Source organism: Sus scrofa, chromosome 10 (genome assembly GCF_054392235.1).
Source record: "Sus scrofa isolate SSC_HxYL_T2T_F1_AM1 chromosome 10, Sscrofa_HxYL_maternal_Yorkshire_Landrace_v2.0, whole genome shotgun sequence".
Classification (NCBI taxonomy): domain Eukaryota; kingdom Metazoa; phylum Chordata; class Mammalia; order Artiodactyla; family Suidae; genus Sus; species Sus scrofa.
The window spans coordinates 15,085,396-15,106,838 of record NC_139392.1 but is presented as its reverse complement, the minus strand read 5'-3'; the positions used below and the strand labels follow the sequence as shown (position 1 = coordinate 15,106,838).

General features: G+C 44.9%; 2 protein-coding genes across 32 annotated transcripts in view; one reads left to right on the top strand and one right to left on the bottom strand.

Annotated features, from left to right (window-relative positions):
- NVL (nuclear VCP like) overlaps window positions 1-21,443 on the top strand; it is a 129,833-nt gene that overhangs the window by 98,857 nt on the left and 9,533 nt on the right. For 4 of the 31 annotated variants that reach the window (XR_014817414.1, XR_014817439.1, XR_002336212.2 and 1 more), the window contains 2 exons: window positions 1,353-1,391; window positions 7,052-8,351. The gene's annotated coding sequence lies outside the window, so the exon portion shown is untranslated. Of the gene's footprint in view, window positions 1-651; window positions 1,253-1,352; window positions 1,392-2,519; window positions 2,674-2,773; window positions 3,531-7,051; window positions 9,257-18,236; window positions 18,322-18,481; window positions 19,127-21,443 lie in introns of those variants that run through there. The other 27 variants (XR_014817428.1, XR_014817425.1, XR_014817424.1 and 24 more) reach the window with 21 other exon arrangements.
- On the bottom strand, window positions 4,110-14,789 carry DEGS1 (delta 4-desaturase, sphingolipid 1). The gene is given in 3 exon segments (NM_001244121.1): window positions 4,110-4,620; window positions 7,669-8,411; window positions 14,601-14,789. Coding segments are annotated over 3 exon segments (972 nt in total). The 5' UTR covers window positions 14,683-14,789; the 3' UTR covers window positions 4,110-4,473.

Here is a 21,443-nt window from a genome sequence, read left to right as displayed (position 1 = left end):
ACACACACCTGTTACAGAATCTACCTTCTGAGCGTTAGAGATGTACTCACTTGTCAGCAGCTACAAGCTTCCTCTCTGCTGGGTCCAGTTATCGGCTTCATGAGTCATCTGCCAATTTGGATTAAATTCAGGAAATACAAATTGTCCAGGGAGTTCCCATTGTGGCTCAGCAGTTACCAACCCAACTAGTATCCATGAGGATGTAGGTTGGATCCCTGACCTCGCTCAGTGGGTTAAGGATCTGGCGTTGCCATGAGCTGTGGTGTATGTCACAGATGTGGCTCGGATCTGGCGTTGCTGTGGCTGTGGTGTAGGCTGGTAGCTCTAATGACCCCTAGCCTGGGAACTTCCATATGCCGCAGGTGTGGCCCTAAAAAGGAAAAAAAAAAAAAACAATTAAAAAAACCCCAAATTGTCCAGGAGGTCTAGTGTTAAGGATCCAGTGTTGTCATTTCTGTGACCCGGGAACTTCCAAATGCTGCGGGCGAGGCCAAAACAAAAAACAAAGAAACCCCGAATCGTCCATTTTCAGAGGACGCTCCCCATTCTGTCATTAGAATGGTAATGATCATTAATTTTCCAAACCCCAAGTTACCTGCATGGTCTGCCCTGCCTATACCTCTTATCAAATCCTGCTCCTTTTCCCAATAGGGACTCTCCCTGAGTTGCTACCACACCCCTTTATGCTAATCCCCTCCGCGGATCTGGCCCACAGCCTGGTGGGGCTCTCTGGCTTCGATGTCATCAGGCCTCGGCCACCCTCTCTCCTACACTCCGAGCCCCCCCACAGATGCCACACTCATCCTTGGCCTGTCTCAGAACAGGATATACTGAGGAGGGCGTTAGGATCCTTCCCAGCCCTAGGATCAGATTATCCTTGCTTCATTCCAAATGACTAAGACTCCTGGAAGGGTTCCAGCAGGACAAGAAACAACACATTTGCCCCTTCTCCAGAGAAGGAGCTTCCAAGTCATCTGAGCCAGTGGAACAGCAGCAAGAGTCCAGGTGTGGACGGCCCTGGGTTCAGGCCCCAGCTCTGCTGCCCACAGCACACATGTTCCCCTCGGGCTGATCTCTCGGAGCCTCTGTTTCTTCATGTCATCAAGTGAGGGGTGACGTCCTCCTCCGCAGAACAACACAGGTTAAAATGATAACCTGCCAGACAGCCGGGTGGAGTCCAGGCCCCTGATCAGCGATAGTGCTGTGTGCCCTCTGCTCAGTTCCAGCCACACTCTGACTCCTGATCTGGGCCGTGAGTCCTTTATTACTAAATTCTCAGTCCATACGCATATCTCAGCACTAGAACATCAGCTCCTTACTCTGACTCCATGTTTTGTCTTGTTTCTCTCCAGCATAGTGCCTGGCAAGCTATCTGTGGAATGAATGAAGAGGTAAGTGCATTTTTCCTATGGATTTACTTAGTTACTTTGCATATAGAGTTCCCGGGCCAGGGATCAGATCCAGGCTGCGTTGTTACCTAAGCCACAGCTGCAACAACACCCGATCCTTAACCCACTATGCCAGGCCAGGGATCGAACCTGTCCCCCAGCGCTCCTGAGATGCCACTGATCTCATTGCACCACAGCGGAAACTCCTTGCTATGGATTTAATCATTGGTGTTTCATATCAGAATTTAGATGGGCCCTTTCCTCAACTTCTGCTAAAATGCTCAGACCCTCCAAGGAAGCTGAGGTGGTGTTCGAGCGAGGCCTTCATCTTGGCGCTCGCTGCACCTGACAGCCGTCCACCCAGCAGCCCCACCTGTATCTACCTGACTCCATCTTGCAGGAGGGTGAGGTGTGGCCCACGTAGGGAAGATCCACGCCCTCGTTAAAGCAGCCAGTGTGAAGGCTGAACATTTCTGGCCAGGCTTATTTGCAAAGGCCCTGGCCAAAGTCAACATCAGGACTTTTATCTGCAGCATAGAGGCTGGTGGCCCTGACCTAGCAGGAGATCTTGCACCCAAGGAGGACAAAATGTAAGCAAAGAAAGAAGATTCTGAGGAGTGTGACAATGACATAAGTTTTGACCTTATTTGTTTGTTTATTTTTTATGGCTGAATCTATGGCATATGGAAGCTCCCAGACTAGGGGTTGAATTGGAGCTGCAGCTGCTGGCCACAGCCACAGCCACAGCCACAGCCATGCTGTTTCTGAGCCACATCTGTGACCTACACCACAGCTTGTGGCAACAGAAGATTCTTAACCCACTGAGAAAGGCTGGGGATGGAACCTGTATCCTCACGGATCTTAGTTGGGTTTGTTTCTGCTAAGCCACAGTGGGAAATCCCCAGGCTTTGGTCTTGTGGATTAAACCTCTTCTGTAACATGTTCGACAGAAAGCTGAACACTGAAGAAATGCAAATAAAAAATAAAAAATTTCAGATTGTTAAAAGTCGAAAAACCCCTGAGACCTAGCCAGAGCTGCTGACACACAGTCAATGATGGACAAGGCAGTGGAATCAACACACATTTGGTAACACATGGGAACATGTTTTTCCCTTCCCGCTCCCATTGCAGGACTAGGCTCACTGGACAAGCCATGTGAACTGTGGACAAGAGTCTGGGTTCTGGAGTCTGTCTCAATCTCAGATCCCGTCTCTGCAGCTTTCCATGTGTGACCTTGGGCCAGTTACCTAATCTAAGTCTCAGTCTCCTCATCTATTAAATGAAGGTATTGGAGTGCCCCCCCCCCCCCCCCCCCCCGTGCCTCAGCAGGTTAAGAACCTGACCAGTATCCTTGAGGATGTGGATTCGATCTCTGGCCTTGCTAGGTGGGTTAAGGATCCAGTGTTGCCATGTGCTATGGTGTAGACTGCAGACTCGGCTCTGATCTGGCACTTCTGTGGCTCTGGCGTAGGGTGGCAGCTGCAGCCCTGATTTGACCTGGGAACTTCCACATGCCACAGGTGTGGCCGTAAAAAGAAAACAAAAATATGAAGATATTTAGTCCTACCTACATCATAGAAGTACTGAGAATGAAAGAAAATGCATGTAAGAAACTTGGTACAGGGCTCAGTGAATAATAATTCTCAATAAATGTCCACTGTTTTCAGTTATCCAAATGCCCTCCATCTTCTACTTCCTGTTTCTAATGAAAAGCGTCTCCAGTTCAAGGATTACCTCTGTTGGTCTCTCTCCATTCATTAAGCACTTACTTCAAGCCAGGCACTGACCCCACTAGGTTTGGGGAACAGAGAAATAAAAGATCCCTGCCCTTAAAGAGTTACAGCCAGTAGCCAGACTGCCTGCCTAACAGCCCACAACACTGGCTGCTTGACACCTACACTCTACCACCTGACTCAACCAATTTCTGCTGAAATGTAATGACACAAAACTCTTCATCAGTGGAGCTGCTTCTAATTTGAGAGGCCATGCATCTGAAAAAGGAAGCTGAATGCTGGATGTGGTTAAATTCAATAATGTCTTTACTTATGGATAAGGCTGTGCGGGACTCAGCAGTGTCTGATTTAGGTCACGTGTATACAACAGTAAAAATTAAAAATGACTCATTTGGCATGCAGTGAAGTATTTCCAGGCCCTTTTCTCTCTCTCTCTTTTTTTTTTTTTTTGTCTTTTTAGGGCCGCACCTGCAGCATATGGAAGTTTCCAGGCTAGGGGTAGAGTCAGAGCTGCAGCCTATGCCACAGCCACAGCAACACCAGACCCTGGAGCGAGGCCAGGGATCAAACTTGCATCCTCATGGGTACCAGTCAGGTTCATTACCTTTGAGCAGCGATGGAACTCCTCCAGGGCTTTTTAATTTTTTTTTTTTTTTTTTTTTTGTCTTTTTAGGGGTGCACCCAAGGCATATGGAAGTTCCCAGGCCAAAGGTCAAACTGGAGCTGTAGCCACTGGCCTTTGCTACAGCCACAGCAACATGGGTTCTGAGCTGTGTGTGGGACCTACACCACAGCTCACAGCAATGCTGGATCCTTAACCCACTGAGCGAGGCCAGGGATCCAACCTGCGTCCTCAGGGATACTAGTCAGATTTGTTTCCGCTGAGCCACGATGGGAACTCCCAGGCCTTTTCAAAATTTTAAAGTAAGCTCACTACAGTCCTCTGGTTATAGTGTAAAGACAGTAAAATAAAAAGTGATAAACACTATTGTGATTAATATCTCAGTTTATTAGCCATTTTAATAAAGTAAATCCTTAGAGTGAAAATAATGAACTAGAAATAGCTTTTTAAAAGCTCCTTTTTATGATATGCTTACAAAACGTCAGAAATCAGTGAGAAAACCCACCACAGTGGTGACAGAACCAACAAGGTTCCTGTGAGTAAAGCTGAAACGGTGCAGCCAGGCTGGCTGCCGAAAGTCAGATTAGCTTCTTGATACTGTGGAGATCATACTTAACATTGTACGAGGGGCTCGTCTATACATCACTGGTCTTAATTTAATCATGGGAAGATTCCACTTCATCAGCTATTGTGAAGTGTCAGGGAGGAGGTCCTTTGGCTACAATGATGCTTACTCCAGAAACACCTTGCCTTTCTGATGCCTCTTCATTCTCGAATAAGGACTTATTGTATCATCCGTCACAAAATCATACAGTACTTTTATCCAGGAATTATAGTGGGGGAGGTTGTCATAGTACTCCGCTGCTATTTTCCTCACCTAGAAGGGAAAAAACACAGCAAGATGAATAATGGGTGTTAAACAAGTCCTATTAAAGATGGGAGATGAACTCTCCGACACAAACACGTAGAAGAGACACCACGAGGAGTTCCCCTTGTGGCTCAGTGGAAACTAACCCAACCAGGATCCATGAAGATGCAGGTTCCACCCCTGGCCTTGCTCAGTGGGTTAAAGATCCGGCATTGTCCTGAGCTGTGGTATAGTTCGCAGAGGTGGCTCAGATCGGATGTGGCTGTGGCTGTGGCGTAGGCCGGCAGCTGGAGCTCCGATTCAGCCCCTAGCCTGGGAACTTTCATATGCTGTGCATGCGGTCCTAAAAAGCAAAAAAATAAAATGGCAGTTAAGATCCTGAATAAGCATTTTGAATCAAGAAAGTCCTTAAGTCTAAAAATGTTAAAAATCAAAATGCAAAATGTTTATAATCTGTACATTTTAAAAAGTACATAAGTAAAAAATTAATAAATTCTTTAATACTGAGTTAGAAAACCTGGGAAATTGATTAGCCACGTGTCCAATTTAATTCAAACACCGACATCATAAATATCTGGATATCTGTCTCCATACTTTACAAAGCAAGTTGTGAGCAACTGGAAAAATAACACACTTAAAAAAGTGTCCTATAGCCAGTAAAGCTCAGTTTAAAAAAATAAAGAACCTTGTTACTGTTTTGTGGGTTTTTTTGGTCTTTTTGCCATTTCTTGGGCTGCTCCCATGGCATATGGAGGTTCCCAGGCTAGGGGTCCAATTGGAGCTGTAGCCACCAGCCTACACCAGAGCCACAGCAATTCGGGATCCGAGCCGCGTCTGCAACGTACACCCCAGCTCACGGCAACGCCAGATTCTTAACCCACTGAGCAAGGGCAGGATCGAACCCGCAACCTCATGGTTCCTAGTTGGATTCGTTAACCACTGCACCACGAAGGGAACTCCAAGAACCTTGTTATTGTGATAGAAGTGTTCTAAAATTGACCACCGTGATGGCTATACATCTCTGAACAATCTAAAAACCACTGAATTATGCATTTTAAATGGATGGATTGTACCTACGAGTTCATCTCACTAAAGCCTTTAGGAGAAAACGATGTTATGCACACCTGTCAGCTAACTATGTGATAGTTAAATGAAACATAACTACTGCAGAACAAGAGAACTCTTTGGCGTATCCCATAGAAAAAGCAGGGAAGGGAAGAGTAGAGAACAGAACAGTTGTCAGCTTAGTTAAGGAATATGAAGACAGTGTGAAATGGAGGGGGAAATGAATATTCACTGAGGGACCATGGGCCTGAAGTAATGTTTGCCCTAAACTAAGTTTTCAGTTTAACGACTGTTCAAGAAAATGACAAGTCAAAGTATGAGGCTTATGTTGGGAAAAACAATTTTGACTGGCTTTCTCCTTAAACCACAACCTCTTAAAAACTAAAAATGTACTTTCCTACTCAGCGGAGAGGCTGGCAGAGGGAGGTGCATCCTGCCCAGGCCAGTACAGCACAAAGTGGCTGCACTAGCACCACACTGCACCAGCTTCAAAGCTGTCCTGACTGTTGTGTGGTGTTTTATTTTGAGAAACATAGAACCTACTGAAAAGTTGAAAGAACAGTAAAACCAACACTAGGTCCACTAACACTATGTCACGGCCACTTCCTCTCACCCTGTATATAATACACACCACATACCTCACTTTCTCTGCTGAACGAGAGTAAGTTGCAGACATCATGGGGAAACTTACCCTGGATATTCCACCCCTAAATTCTCAATACATATCTCCTAAGAACAAGGACATTCCTCAACAAAACCGTAACATGCCATTATCACACCCATGAAATTTTTTTTTTTTTTTTTTTGGCTGTTTGCCGTTTCTAGGGCCACTCCTGCAGCATTTGGAGGTTCCCAGGCTAGGGAACAGTAATCGGAGCCGCAGGCCTGCGCCACAGCCACAGCAACACAGGATCCGAGCTGCGTCTGCGACCTACACCACAGCTCACGGCAGCCCCGGATCCTTAACGCACTGAGCAAGGCCAGGGACCGAACCCGCCACCTCATGGTCCTAATCGGATTCGTTAACCACTGCGCCACCACGGGAACTCCACACCTGTGAAATTTAACACTGATGTACTATTATCTACTACACGGTCCAGATTCTCATTTTCTCCACTAACTCAATGTCCTCTCTAGATTTCTCTTTCCTCAGCTGGCAATCCACTAATAATCAAATGTTATATGTAGCTGTCATGTTATATGTGAGTTTGAAGACATTCAACACCGAAAAACTTAAGAGGAAATCCATAAAATTTGGTTGAGTGGGTATGATAGCATAAAATATCCGGCTATGGTTTCCTTATGTCACAGCTTAAAAAAAAGAAAAAAATCAAGAAAAATGGGTATTACATCTCACATAACTTCCCCTTTTCAGAATTACAGAAACATGTGGTAATGGAATTGCAAGAGCTGTCCATTCTGGGGATGGAAAGTGTAATACGAGAATTCATCAGGAATGTGGTTGACGTTTGGAGAGGACCCTCCTTCCGGGGAGGATGAAAGCATGCGCGTCAGTGTGTCGTCACCTCCTCTGCAGACCACGCACTAAAAGTCTCCCGTGAGGGGAAGGTGCCTGCCTGGGCAAAGCCTGTGGTACTGGAAACTGCTGTTCATTTATTTTGCATGTCGATTGTGCAGGACTTCTGCATCTCACGACAAACCAACACATAAACCTCAGCTGAATGCGTTCAGTGTAGCAGTAATAAACTCTTGCTCCCTTCACAGAGGGAATTCATTTTCTACTTCTGAATCACGTTACACGTTAGCTAATTTTGCAGATCCCCCAACACTTCTGAACGCTTCATGTTACCACCAGGCTTAGGGATCCAGGGAAGTGAACTCTGCAAACTCAGGACTCAGACTCTTCCTGTTTTCTTTGACCAACAGCCTAGACGGACAAAATCCACTAGATTCCATTTTAAATGAGCACGTCAAGACTGCTTTTGATCACAGAGCCATCAGAGATTAGAACGTATCAAATCCTTCACTTACCAGGGGAAGGTTTTTCCCGGGAATGTTGGGGAAGTCATGGTGCTCGTTGTGGTAGCCCACGTTGAAGGTGAGTAAGTTCAGAGGCCCGTAATACGAGTAAGTTTCATGCCCTTTTAAGAACATGTAATGTTCAGCTATAAAATGTCCAGAAATTGGGTGCAAACCTAGACCAAGTAAGGATGCTGACAGCATGTAGACTAAAGATTTCATTCCCAAGACGTAGTAAATCACAACGTCAAAAGTGACCTGGATCACAGTATTGATAATCTCCAGATAGGAAATTGGCTTGGGGTTGATGAACAGAGGTCGAAAGGCATAAAAGAGCGGCTGAAGAATAACCCACATAAACTTTCTGAAAGTGGTGCAGAAGAACCAGCCTTCGAAATCAGTTGGAATATCCACGTCGATGCCATCACTTCCGAGGTATCGATGATGATCCATGTGATACCTCTTAAAGGAAACGGAATACGGAACACCAATAGGGAGATTAGCAAATACTCCAAACCAACGATTCCACATAGGTTTGCAGTGGCCAAAGGCACTATTGTGGGACACTTCATGAATAGCCAGAGTCATGGAATGATTAATGCAGCTTCCAAAGGCATATGCCCAAAATATGACCCATTTCCAGTCCAAGTCCTTTACTAAATAAAATGCAATTAACTGACTGAGAACCATCAAAATTACAATCCATATCAAGTTGGAATCAGGTTTCATCAAAGATTTTATCTCGGGATACTTTGCTGTAAAGAAAAAACAAACAAAAAAATCAGAAACTGAGAAAAGTGCTTCATAGTTCTCCAGCTAAAATTAACACATTAAGCTAAATTAATACATCAATTTTTTTTTCTTTTTCCATTATATGCCCTCTACTAGAGACTTGACTAAATACTCTCTACTATAGGGAAGAAGTATATTCTTTTTTTTTTTTTTTGTAGGACCCCATCTGTGGCATATGGAAGTTCCCAGGCCAGAGGCCCAGTCGGGGCTATAACTGCGGGCCTACACCTCAGCCACACTGGATCTGAGCCGCAAGCTGCGGCAACTCCAGATCCTTAACCCACTGAGTGAGGCCAGGGATAGAATCTGCATCCTCTTGGATACCAGTCGAGTTTGTTACCGAGGAGCCACAGTGGAAACTCCACAGGGAAGGAGTATATTCCATGAGTAAAGTTACTAAATACTGTGTCACAACAAATTGAGAATGTATGCAGAAAAAAAATGAGCCTCAAAATCTAGACTCTTCACATTTAGAAAAACAGTCACAAATGAGTAGATTTCACATTATCCAGCTCCCTTTTCACTCCTAATGATTCTTTGTATCCTAAATTTATAAGTTTTACAAAATGGCAGTCAGGTCTGATAAATCTGTGTGTGTGACAGATTATATAGATTTACTACTATATACTTTTAATTATATATATGTAACCAGGCTATATGTGCAATATACTTATACATAGTTTATATATCATACACTTAGATGGCATAATTTCCTTTATAATGACTGAATCACTGCTAGTTGCCAATTGTAACTTCTAACCATTTTCATATTTTTAGAGATTTAGTAAAAGATATGTAAAATTCTTGCCAGTTTAGACTTGTTCTACTTTTCTAGAAATTAGGGTAATTTCTAAAGAACGACATCAATTCATGATGCCACTTTCCTTATTTGCATTAGAATTGTACAATTCAAATTTTCTTTCTTTCTTTTTTTTTTTAGAAATGGGAGAGAAAGGTTTGTGCCAAGGAGCCCACAGGGCCCTGCTAGTTTTTACTTCTGAGTCTAGGTCCCCAAGGAGCTACACTTAGATCTTTTCAACTCTTTTTTTTTTTTTCCCCAGGGCCACACCCACGGCACATGGAGGTTCCCAGGCTAGGGGTCCAATCAGAACTGTTGCTGCCGGCTTACAGCCAGACCTGAGCGGTGTCTGCGACCTACACCACAGCTCAAGGCAATGCCAGATCCTTAACCCACTGAGCAAGGCCAGGGATTGAACCTGCAACCCCATGGTTCATAGTTGGATTTGTTTCCACTGCGCCATAACGGGAACTCCAAATTTTCTTTATTGAATTTACGTGCAAATATCCAAGTACCATGAAAAAGGTCAATAAAGGAGTTTCTGCTGTGGCACAGTGGATTAAGGATCTGGTGTTGTCTCTGCGGCAGCTTGGGTTCAATCCCCAGCCTGGCTCAATGGGTTAAAGGATCCAGCGTTGCTGCAGCTGTGGCTTGGATCCGATCCCCGGCCTGGGTACTTCCAAATGCTGTGGGTGCAGCCAAAAAAAAAAATAATAATAAAAATAAAAAATAAAATAAAAATGCCAGTAATAAAAACCTCTCTAAGTTTCCTCTACAGGCAAAGAGAGATTCTTCTCTGTGTCCCACCACTGAGGGAAGCTGAGATGTAATAAGTGTTTTTGCTTTTGTGTGTGGTCAAGTACATTCCATCCAGGTTTGCAAAGGGACGGACCTTTCTCTTGGGATAGGTCATTCAGAATGTTTTTATTTATTTATTTTTGTCTTTTTTCTTTTTAGGGCTGCACCCGTGGCATATGGAGGTTCCCAGGCTAGGGGTCGAATCAGAGCTGTAGCCACTGGCCTACACCACAGCCACAGCAACGTGGGGTCAGAGCCACGTCTGTGACCTACACCACAGCTCATGGCAACGCCAGATCCTTAACCCACTAAGCAAGGCCAGGGATCGAACCTGCATCCTCATGGATGCTAGTCAGATTTGTTTCTGCTGAGCGACGATGGGAACTCCAGAATGTTCTTGAAAGGATACATAGGGAAAAAAGAGCAATTTTACCCTCTTTTCTCTAAATGTAAAGTGAAGAACTAAATAAAAGCTTAAAATGCAAGATAGGAAGTTATTTAGGTCGTTTTATATACAAGAAATAAAAGTGGTGTTAATTCCAGGTAATTCTTCCTGTTTCTTTCCTCTCTTCTGTCTCCATCCTCTAACCTCTCATCTTTCTTGGTATCTATTCATTTCATCAAATGTTAATAATTTTGTAGGCAACAGGACAAAAAAAGTAACCCTACAGGCTTTAGTCTAAAACTAATTATCCTGATGTAAATATCAGGTGAATTAGTCTAAAACTAACTTTCCTGAGATAAATGAAAAGTTCAAATAAGTCATTCATTAAAATATGAGCATTTTGAGCATTTCTCCAAAGAATACCAAGCATTTGGTTCACTGGTGGATAATAATTCTTTTATATTAAAACATGTTATTTTATACAGAAATAAAATATTATTTCTGCTTAGAGCTCCAGTATTTTTACCTTATATAACACTTGATTAAACTGAGACAACTGACAAGGTATAGAAAATACACATTTTCTAAGGACTCTAAAATCATGAAACATGGCAGTTCTCAGACAAATCAACTTGCTCTAAGGAATTCTGTACCAAATGTTTGCAAAGGTGTAATAGTATATAATAATCAATACTGTGGAGTTCCCATTGTGGCCCAGCAGGTTAAGAACCAGACTGGTATCCAGGAAGATGTGGGTGAGGTTTGATCCCTGACCTCACTCAGTGAGTTAAGGATCCCGTGTTGCCACAGCTTGTGGCTCAAATCCGGTGTTGCTGTGACTGTGGTGTAGGCTACCAGCTATGGCTCCAATTGGACCCCTAGCCTGGGAACCTCCATATGCTATGGGTGTGTCACTAAAAAGACAATAAATAAATAAATAAATAAATTCCGCAAGTGTGCCAATACAATTAAATGGGGAAAGAATAGTTTTTTCAACAGATGGTGCTAGAACAACTGGCTATCCACATGCAAAAACAAAATTGGGCCTCTCTCTTACACCACGCACAAAAACTATTTGGCCACAAATAGGAGTGGAGAACTGATATATGCTACATCAGGGATGAGTCCTGAAAACATTACTCTAAGTGAAAGAATCAATCACAAAAGGTCAAGTACTGTCTGATTTCATTTGTAAGCAATGTCCCAGCTGGGAAAATCTATGGAAACAGAAAGATTAGTGGTTGCCTAGGACTGGGAGTTGGAGACGGGGACCGTGGAGACTGCTAATGAACATAAGATTTTCTTTTTGGTATAACAAAATTTTCTAAAAATTAGATTGTTGTGATAGTTTATTTTTTAATTCTTTTATTATTTATTTATCTATTTTGTCTTTTTAGGGCCACACCTGCAGCATATGGAGGCTCCCAGGCTAGGGGTTGAATTGGAGCTGTAGCTGCCAGTCTACTCTACAGCCACAGCAACGCGGGATCTGAGCCGTGTCTGCGATCTACACCACAGCTCACGGCAATGCCAGATCCTTAGCCCACTGAGTGAGGCCAGGGATCAAACCTGTGTCCTCATGGATGCTAGTCAGATTTCATTTCCGCTGAGCCACGATGGGAACACCCATAGTGATAATTTAAAACTCTGAGAATACGCTAAAAAAACAGTGATATATATACTTTAAGTGGGTGAACTTTATAGCTTGTGAATTATATCTTAATAAGGCTGTCAAAATACGCTGTTTCCCTGTGGAAGCACAGCATTAAAGAAGCATTTCCTGTGATCATCCGAACCATTAATAATGCTCTAGTGCCTTAGCCTTCATTAATTTTGAATGGAGGCTTTTTTTTTTTTTTTTTTTTTTGCCATGTCTGAGACATGTGGAAATTCCCTGGGCTAGGAAATGAACCCATGCCAACAGAATGATAAGAGCCACTGCAGTGGCAATATCGGATCCTTAACCTGCTGAGCCACAAGGGAACTCTCTAAATGAACTTTTAACATAAACTTTAAAGGTCAATTTAGTGTACAGATATTGGTTGTCACACAACATACACATGTTCTCTCATGCCTCTCTCTCCCTAAAAATCTGATATGTCTAGAAATATCTCATCATTTAAGTATAGTTTTTTTTTGTTTGTTTGTTGTTTTTTTTTTTTTTTTTGTCTTTTTGCTATTTCTTGGGCCGCTCCCGCGGCATATGGAGGTTCCTAGGTTTAGGGGTCGAATCGGAGCTGTAGCCACTGGCCTACACCAGAGCCACAGCAATGCGGGATCCGAGCCACATCTGCAACCTACACCACAGCTCACAGCAACGCCGGATCCTTAACCCACTGAGCAAGGGCAGGGACCGAACCCGCAACCTCATGGTTCCTAGTCGGATTCGTTAACCACTGCACCACGACAGGAACTCCCATTTAAGTATAGTTTAAACAAGCCTCCAGATTCTTATCTTTCCTGAGGTTATTCCAGTTCCACCCCTGAAATGGAACACCGAACAGTATTTATACCTGCAGGGAAAATAATGTTTTCATTGAGAAGTATATAGTCCTTTTACTTTTCAAGTGAAATGGTCCAGTGATAATAAGTTTGTGGGGAAAAGGCTCAATATTGAGATAAGCATCAACAATCACCTTTCTACTTCCTTGATTTTCTGAATATTAAACAGCTAAGTTCCAGTATCCAGGAGTTGGTGAGGGTGGATACCAGATTACTCTTATGCAGTGTGATCAGGCATAGATAAAAAATGAACCTTATGCTATCTCTTATGTGTAAGTGATGTGCAAAATACATGCTTTAATTAAAAGTAAAAAGAAGGAAGGCATCCAAGAACCAGTCTCTTAATAGGCTACCCTTGATAGCAACTATAAAGGCTCGACTCCCAATTTACTGACTCAATTTTTAAAAATCCATTTCAATGGGATCTACTAACTCCTTTTTGTGAATACATGAACTTTCCACCCTTAGATACCCCAGAAAAAAAAATCAGGGGCTCGCTTTTTCTTTTCACTGCACAAATGGAGAAGAAAAACTAGGGGAATACTGTGTATGAGAAAGAGTTCCTCCTATTCAACTTGCCACCCACTACTCTCCTGATTTTTGAAACAACAGCCAAGAGGTTAAAAGCATCTGCTTTGGACGCAATCTAACCCACATCAGAATTCCCTCTAACATTTACTTATTCGCCCTGACCTCATCTTTGAAATAGGGAGAATACCGACCTAATCATTGGGAGGATTAAATTGGGTAATGTTTGTAAAGCACTCAACACAATGCCTACCATATCATTAAAAGTACCCTGGGAGAAAGGAGAGAATTCTCTGTGCAGTACAGAAGCTGCAAATAGCTGAGCGCCTTACACCTCTAGAGGCCTAGTTAACCTGATGTAAAGGCCCTAAGTTAGCAGTTAGGGGTCGAGAAGGCTAATCTTGGCAAGTCTTCCATACTTCAGACTTTCATCTACAGAACTGGGATGGATGAAAAAATATATATGAAACTGCCCTTTTTGCACCCCTTCTTGCTGTGAGGATGAGAGCGGCCTGATCATAGCAGGACCCAGATCCTGGAACGCTCACCGCGGGGTCACACCAGTCGGGTACCACCCGACCCCTCCCCGGGCCCAAGACCGCAAGCAGCTCTTGCCAGGATCGCCTGTCCGCGTCTTGCCAACGTCAGCGCGCCCAGCGCGTGGGCCCCAAGATGCTGGCGGGCCACGCCCTGCCTGGCGCAAGCTCGCTGGCTGGCTTCGGCCAGGCCGGGTCGGCAGAGGTGGAGGAGGGTGAGGAGGGAGAGGAAACGGCACCCACCAGCGGCATAGGAATCAAGGCGCTCGGGGGACCCGGCTCTAAGCAAACCCAGGTCGGGACCGGACGCCCGCGCTCGAGGGCGCGCCTGAGCTCTCCGCCGAAGGGCCGGGGACGCGCGGGGCTCCTTCCCTCCTGCCCCGGGCCCGAGCGCGAGCCCGAGCCCGAGCCCGGGAGCTCGGGCCTGAGCCTACCCTGGCCTTTCCCGCGCCGCGGCGCGGCCAACCTGCCCGGGCGGCGGCTGGACGCGGCAGGAGCCGGCTCTTAACGGGCCTCGGGCGTTCAGGGGCTGCTCACGGAGGGCGCGTCCTGGAGGCGGGAGGCCGCGCGCGCGCACATAACGGGGCGCAGGCCCAGACCTCACCCAGGATCTCCTGGCGCCGACTGGCGTGGGGCTGGTCAGTGTAGACCCACTCGAAGTCTTCCCGCGCAACTCGGTTCCCCATGGCGGCGACGGAGGCGGCGGCGGCTCGCGAGCCTGCTCCCCGCTCTCGATCTCCGAGGTGAAGGCGAAAGCGGCGACGGCAGCGGCGGCAGCTCCCGACTCGTGTCAGCCGGCGGAGGGCGGAGCCACGGAGGAGAAGGAGGCCGGGGCGGAGTCCAGAGGCCCCGCCCCCCGCCCCACGCCCCCAGGGGGAGCGCGGCGGGGCGGGCGAAGCCCACGCAGAGTGTTCCTGCGAGTCCCGGTTCCCTGCGGCCTATCCTGCCAGGTGCCGGTGCCCGAGCCCGGGGAAAAGGTGAAAAAGGTCTTAAGTTACAGATTGCGCTTTAACGCCTCCGGGGAAGGCTGGAGCTCCATCACGAGGATCCTTGGTCATTAATGAATGGCATCTTGCCCAAGTTTTGTTTATTTTTGGCCGCCTACTGGAAATAATACCTCACGGGGAAAAATGCGGAGTGTGTGGCTATTAAAAGCTAATAAAGAGAAAGGAAATCACTGCTGTTGAGAGTGAAAAATGAGGAGGAATTTGTTTCGCCTGAATTATTCTATTGCTCTTACAAGGTGATTGCTCAACCTTACATCTGTCACAGAAGCGGTCCGAACCACCACCTCTTCCTGAAGGAGGGGACGTTTTGTTTCAAAACAAGTTACCACTTCTCCATTAAAAAAGAAACTTTGACTAAGATGACAAAAAGGACGATAACCAACAGAGTGTGCCGCAGAGTAAGCGAACGGCACGAACCCGCAAGCCCCGAGATACAACTGTAATGAGTAGAAAATGGAACAGAGGAGAATGTTATGCTACACCACAGCTATGGAATCGCAAGACCTTAAATATGGGACAACGTACTGGGTACTTTAATAAGTAAAATGCAAAAGAAACAAGGAAAAGAGGAAATTGCAATGTATTGGTTTTTCGTTCTTGTTTTTGTTTTTTTGCCTCTGTCAGTGGAAGTTACCCGGCCAGGGTTGGAACCCGCACCACAGCTGTAACCAGAGTCACAGCAGTGACCATCCTGGACCGCTGAGCCACGAGGGAACACCTATTGATCTTATTTAGATTGTGATTCAAATTGTCAAGTTTTTTTGTTTTGTTTTGGGTTTCGTTTTTCTTTTTCTTTTTTTTTTTTTTTTTTTTTTTTTTTTTTTTTTTTTGTCCTTTTGCTATTTCTTGGGCCGCTCCCACAGCATATGGAGGTTCCCAGGCTGGGGGTCTAATCGGAGCTGTAGCCGCCAGCCTACGGCCAGAGCCACAGCAACGTGGGATACGAGCCCCGTCTGCCACCTACGCCACAGCTCCTGCAACGCCAGATCCTTGACCCACTGAGCAAGGCCGGGGATAGAACCTGCAACCTCATGGTTCCTAGTCGGATTCCTTAACCACTGAGCCACGGCGGGAACTCCCCAAATTGTCAAGTTTTAAAAAGTGACGTGAGATCATTTAATTCAAATATCAACTAGATGTGTGGTGATATTGAGAAATTATTGTTAATTTCTTAGGTGTGGTAAGAAATTAACAATAATTTTTTTTTTTTTTTTTTTTTTTTTTTTTTAGGGCTGCACCTGCGACATATGGAAGTTCCCAGGCTAGAGGCTGAATCGGAGCTGTAGCTGCGGGCCTATGCCACAGCCACAGCCACAGCAACCGCAGGATCCAAGCGGCATCTGCAACCTATACCACAGCCCAGGCATCACTGGATCTTTAACTCACCTGTGGAGACCAGGGATGAAACCCGAATCCTCATGGATCCGAGTGGGGTTCCTTAATCGCTGAGCCATGAAGGGAACTCCCAAGGCTATAATTTTTTTTTTAAGTCCATGTCTTGGATTTCACTGATAGCTCAGTGGGCTAAGGATCGGGCCTTGTCCCTGCTGTGTCATGGATTTGATCTCTGGTCCAGGAACTTCTGCATGCCATGGTCATGAAAAAAAAAAAAATCCATATGTTTTAGCATGTCATACCAGGAAAAAAAAACCCTCACTAGACTAAAAACAAATTATGAATCATGCAATTAACCATACAATGCTAACTATGCCACACTGAAAAAAATTAGGAAGGTTTTTATGTATTAATATGATTTGATCTCCAAAATGCACTGTTAGGAGTTCCCTGGAAGCTCAGTGTGTTAAAGATCTTGCCTGGTCAGTGCTGTTTGATCCCTGGCCTGGGAACTTTCACATGTCATGGACTCACCAAAAAGAACAAAGCAAATAAAAAAAAAAACCAGAATGAGCAACCCCCCCCCCCAAATGTTCTGTTAAATTCAAAACACTGGGTGGGGGATTTATGCATAACACATATATAACATATGTTTCCATAGATATGAACAAAATATATTTAGAAAGAAAAGGTAACCAAGAAATTATATTGTAGGAGAGTAAGTGGGTGTCTAGGGGAAAGGATAGGGAAGGAATGTTTTAACATTTTTTCACCTTTTACATTTGAATTGAATGTGGATTTTGACATGTGTAAGAAAAGGAAAATAATTCAGCTACAGATTTTTTTGGGCTTACACATAGGCATGTTTCTTTAGTTTGGACTTTTAAAATTTCATAATGTGTTTTCTAGCTTTCTTATCTTTTTCTTACTCTTGCTGGGTAGTTTGTCTTGAGGCAATCATAGCAGCTATTTTAGAAAGACATCACCCAGTCTGTTATCAAAAGCTGTGGGTGTATCCCAATAGTTCCTGATGATATTGGGAAATTTCAGATAAGGTAGTTTTCAGAAGAGGACAGCCGTACTTTTAAAATCAAAGTGTTCTTACATATGGATTTTTCATTTTCCATTAAAACAATTTTTTTTTAAATGAGCAATTCTTTTTTTTTTTTTTTTTTTTTTCCCTTTTTAGGGCTGCATCCAAGGCATATGCAATTTCCTAGGCTAAGGGTCTAATCAGAGCTGTAGCTGCTGGTCTATGGCACAGCCATAGCAATACCAGATACAAGCTGTGTTTGCGACCTACACGACAGCTCATGGCAACGCCAGATCCTTAATCCACTGAGCGGGGCAGGGGTCAAAACTGTGTCCTCATGGACACTCCTCGGGGTCATCAGAAGTCAGCATAAAGCATGAAACTACAAACCATAACCTGAGAGGTTATATTCATGCATACAATCAATAAAGGACTAGTGTTCAAAATATATAGAGAGCTCTTAGGAATTAAAACGGAAAGGGAAGAGGGACTATTTTAAAGAAAAAAATAAAGAATTTAACAGAAAATGAAGTATTAATGGTGTGTCAGACAAGACCCTAGAGAACTCCAATCTTTCTATTTTTGAACCACAGAAATGTATTACCTATTCAAAAATTAACAAAATTAAAATCCTATACATTATCTTTTTGAAAATAATATGCATATACTATAACTGAATTTTAGAACATATGATAGCCATGAGGATGAAGGGGAAAGAGCTTGAGAGAAAATAAAAAACTTTAAAAGAACTAATGACTGCAGTGCAAATCATTTTTTAAATGAATTTCATTGGGGAATATACTAACTGCAATGAAATACATCTATTTTAAGTGTGCAGTTAAGTTTTCACAATGTGTATCCTCAGGTAACCACCTCAACCACTGAGACACAGAACTTTGACCATACGGCAAAATGCTGGTTTTCGTCCTTCCTCATCAGTTCCCATCCCAGTGCCCGCCCCAGACAACCACTGATCTGCTCGCTACTACTCTACGTTCGACTTGTCTTTTCCAGAGTTGTGCACAAAAGGAATCATATATGATATGTATATTTTGTTTGTTTGTTTTTGCCTTTTCTAGGGCAGCTCCCACAACATATGGAGGTTCCCAGGCTAGGGGTCTAATCAGAGCTGTAGCCACCGGCCTTCACCACAGCCACAGCAATGCCAGATCCAAGCTGCATTTTCAACTTACACCACAGCTCACAGCAACGCTGGATCCTTAACCCACTGAGCAAGGCCAGGGATCGAACCTGCAACCTCATGGTTCCTAGTCAGACTCGTTAACCACTGCACCACGACGGGAACTCCATGATATATTCTTTTGAGGAAGATTTCCTTTCCTCAATGTTATGTTTTTGAGATCTGTGCCTGTTGATGCTTGTGTCAATAATTTATTCCTTTTTATTGCTAACAGTATTTTTACATCTCAAGCTGCCAGACTTATTTATCCCATCACCAAGTGATAGATGTGTGGATTTTTTCTAGTTTTGAGCTACTTATTATAAATAAATCTGCTATGAATTGTCACGGACATATCTTTGCATTAACATATGTTCCCATTTATTTTAGGGGAAATACCTAAAAGAAGGCCGGTAGAATGATATACAGAAAGCTCTCACGGAGATGCCTCCTGGCTCCCTGGGGAAAAGATGTCTGTGTGTTGATGAGGTGGGTGTGATCACCTCCGTGGCTGGAAGACCACCGATGGGTGGACAACACAGTCACGCTTCAGGTGGGTTCAAAAAAATAAGAAAGATAGAGTGAAAGAGAGAGAGAAAAACAGAAAGACTCAAGACCATTGTATAAATGAAGGAATAACTGTTGGAAAATTAAGAAAAAATCCATAGTTGCGTATATACACACCTGTCTTCATAATTACAAAAGTGCAGGCATATATAAAAAGGGACAAATGATGGCCTGACATGACGGCTGGGGAGCTGAGTGAATGGAGTGCATTGGAGTAGACTGGCCTCAGGGCTCTGAAACTCTTTGAAAGATAGCCCACTTGGGAGGGAAGTTCTTGGTATTGCAAGAAAGTGGAGGAAGAGAATCCACCCAGCATGCTGCCCAGGGCCATTGCAGGCCCCCACCCTCAACCCCTGCTCCCGGGGCGGGGCGGGGGGGGGGGGGGCTGCTGAGCCCGAGAGGAGGCCGTCCTGAGGGGTGCTGTTAGAGACGATGGCCACAAGGCGGCGCCAGAGGACCTCCTGGGCCCAGCTGCCTTTGAGGGCAGCAGAGGCGGGCCGAGAAGTTGGGAGGATTGGGTGTTGGGCAGAACCGACAGCGAGCCCCCAGAGGTTTGGGGTCGCTTCCTGGGCACCTGGGAGACTCGGCTCCAGGATGCCTCACGTCCGGCTGTCCCTTCAGCACTGGATGTGGCTTTTGGCAGCCTGCTCGGGTGGCCGTGGGGTTCGAATGCTTTAGGGGTTCCCCGTGGTCCCGAATGCCTTGGGTTCCTGCAGAGGCAGGAGCCTAGACCCACAGAGCATCTGTGCGGAAGCGTGAGCTGGCCATTTTCCAGCGCCTGCCTGTCGGGGTTTCAGGGATGTGGAGAGGGAGGTTGGTGCTCCCGGATGAATGGGGAGCTTGGGGGGCAGGATGCTGGGCAGCTGTGCTAATCCCCGTGCTTGTCTCGCTCAAGAGGCCTGGGGACATTTCCTTCCTGCCTTTGGAGAGGGTCCTCTCTTTTCAGTGCGGCACCAGGGCCTGGAGGCCTGCCCGGACCCAGGTCTGCTGAACGAAGCAGGGTGGGTGGGCAGCCTGAACTCCCAGCTTTCAGGGAGTTCCCTCGCGGTGGTCGGGCTTCAGAGTCTCTCTGTGTCACGGCTGTGGCTGTGGTAAGAGCTGCACTCTGAGATTAAACCCTGGCCAGACAACATCCCATGTGGCAAGTGGCACCCAAATAAATTTACAAATAAAAGTGATATTGAACGAATGAGCTCAATTGATAAAGAAGTCAATACAGACATATATTCCTCCAGAGTAGCTAAGGGAATTGATAGTTAAGGCAGTAATAAAGGATCTCCTGACACACTACCTCTGGTGACAGAGGGTTTCAGTACAGGCCTGGGCTAATAAAAGAAGTGGCATGGATTCATTTCCTGGCCAGATGGTATCTGCGTGCCACAACTCTGTGCAGAAAAATAAACAGGTGTGTCAAAATAAATCAATAAATGAAGATGTTGATAGAGCACTCAATTCATATAGTGTAGGGAATTTCTTCCAGTTGGATTTCCGATTGCTAAGAAATCTTGACGGGTTCAACGGAGTCATTGCCAGCTTTTTTTCTCCAGAGGGAGGAGTCTGGACCCAGACAACTTCTCTGGTGAACACTGAGCTGGTAATATCTTCTTTTATCATTTTTTAGTTGCATTATAGCTGATTGATTGTGCTCTGTCTATATCCACTTAACAGCAATGTGATCCAGTCATACAAGTATATGCATGTAATTTTTCTCATATTATCCTCCATCTAGTTCCAAACAACTGTCTAGATAGAGTTTCCTGTGCTGTAAAGCAGGATCCCATTGCTTACCCACTCCAAGCATTAGAGTTTGCATCCATTAACCCCAGAACCCAGGCCTTCCCTCACCGTCCCCCTCCAATCTGGCGACCACAAGTCCGTTGACCAGTCCAAGATTTTCTTTTTGGGAGAAAGGTTCATTTGTGCCATTTGTTAGATTCCAGAACCAAGGGTTGTCCTCTAGCACTGTCTTTTATTTTCAGACTTATTTCACCTTGTATGAGAGCTTCTAGTTCCATGTATGTGGCTGTGAATGTCATTTTTTTTTAATGGCTGCATCATCGTATTCCCTGGTGTCTATGTACAGCCTCTTCTTAATCTGTTCATCGGTCGATGGACATCGTGTTTGTTTCTGTATCTTGGCTATTGTAAATATTGTTGCAAGGAACAGTGCTGGTCAAGTGTCTTTTTAAAAGAATATGCATCCAGACATATGCCCAAGAGTGGGGTTGCTGGGGCATGCTTTCTTTCTGTATGTATTTTCAGGATTTACCTCGATCCTTTTGCCCATAGTGTCTGTACCAATTTCCACAGCCACTCTCCCTGTAG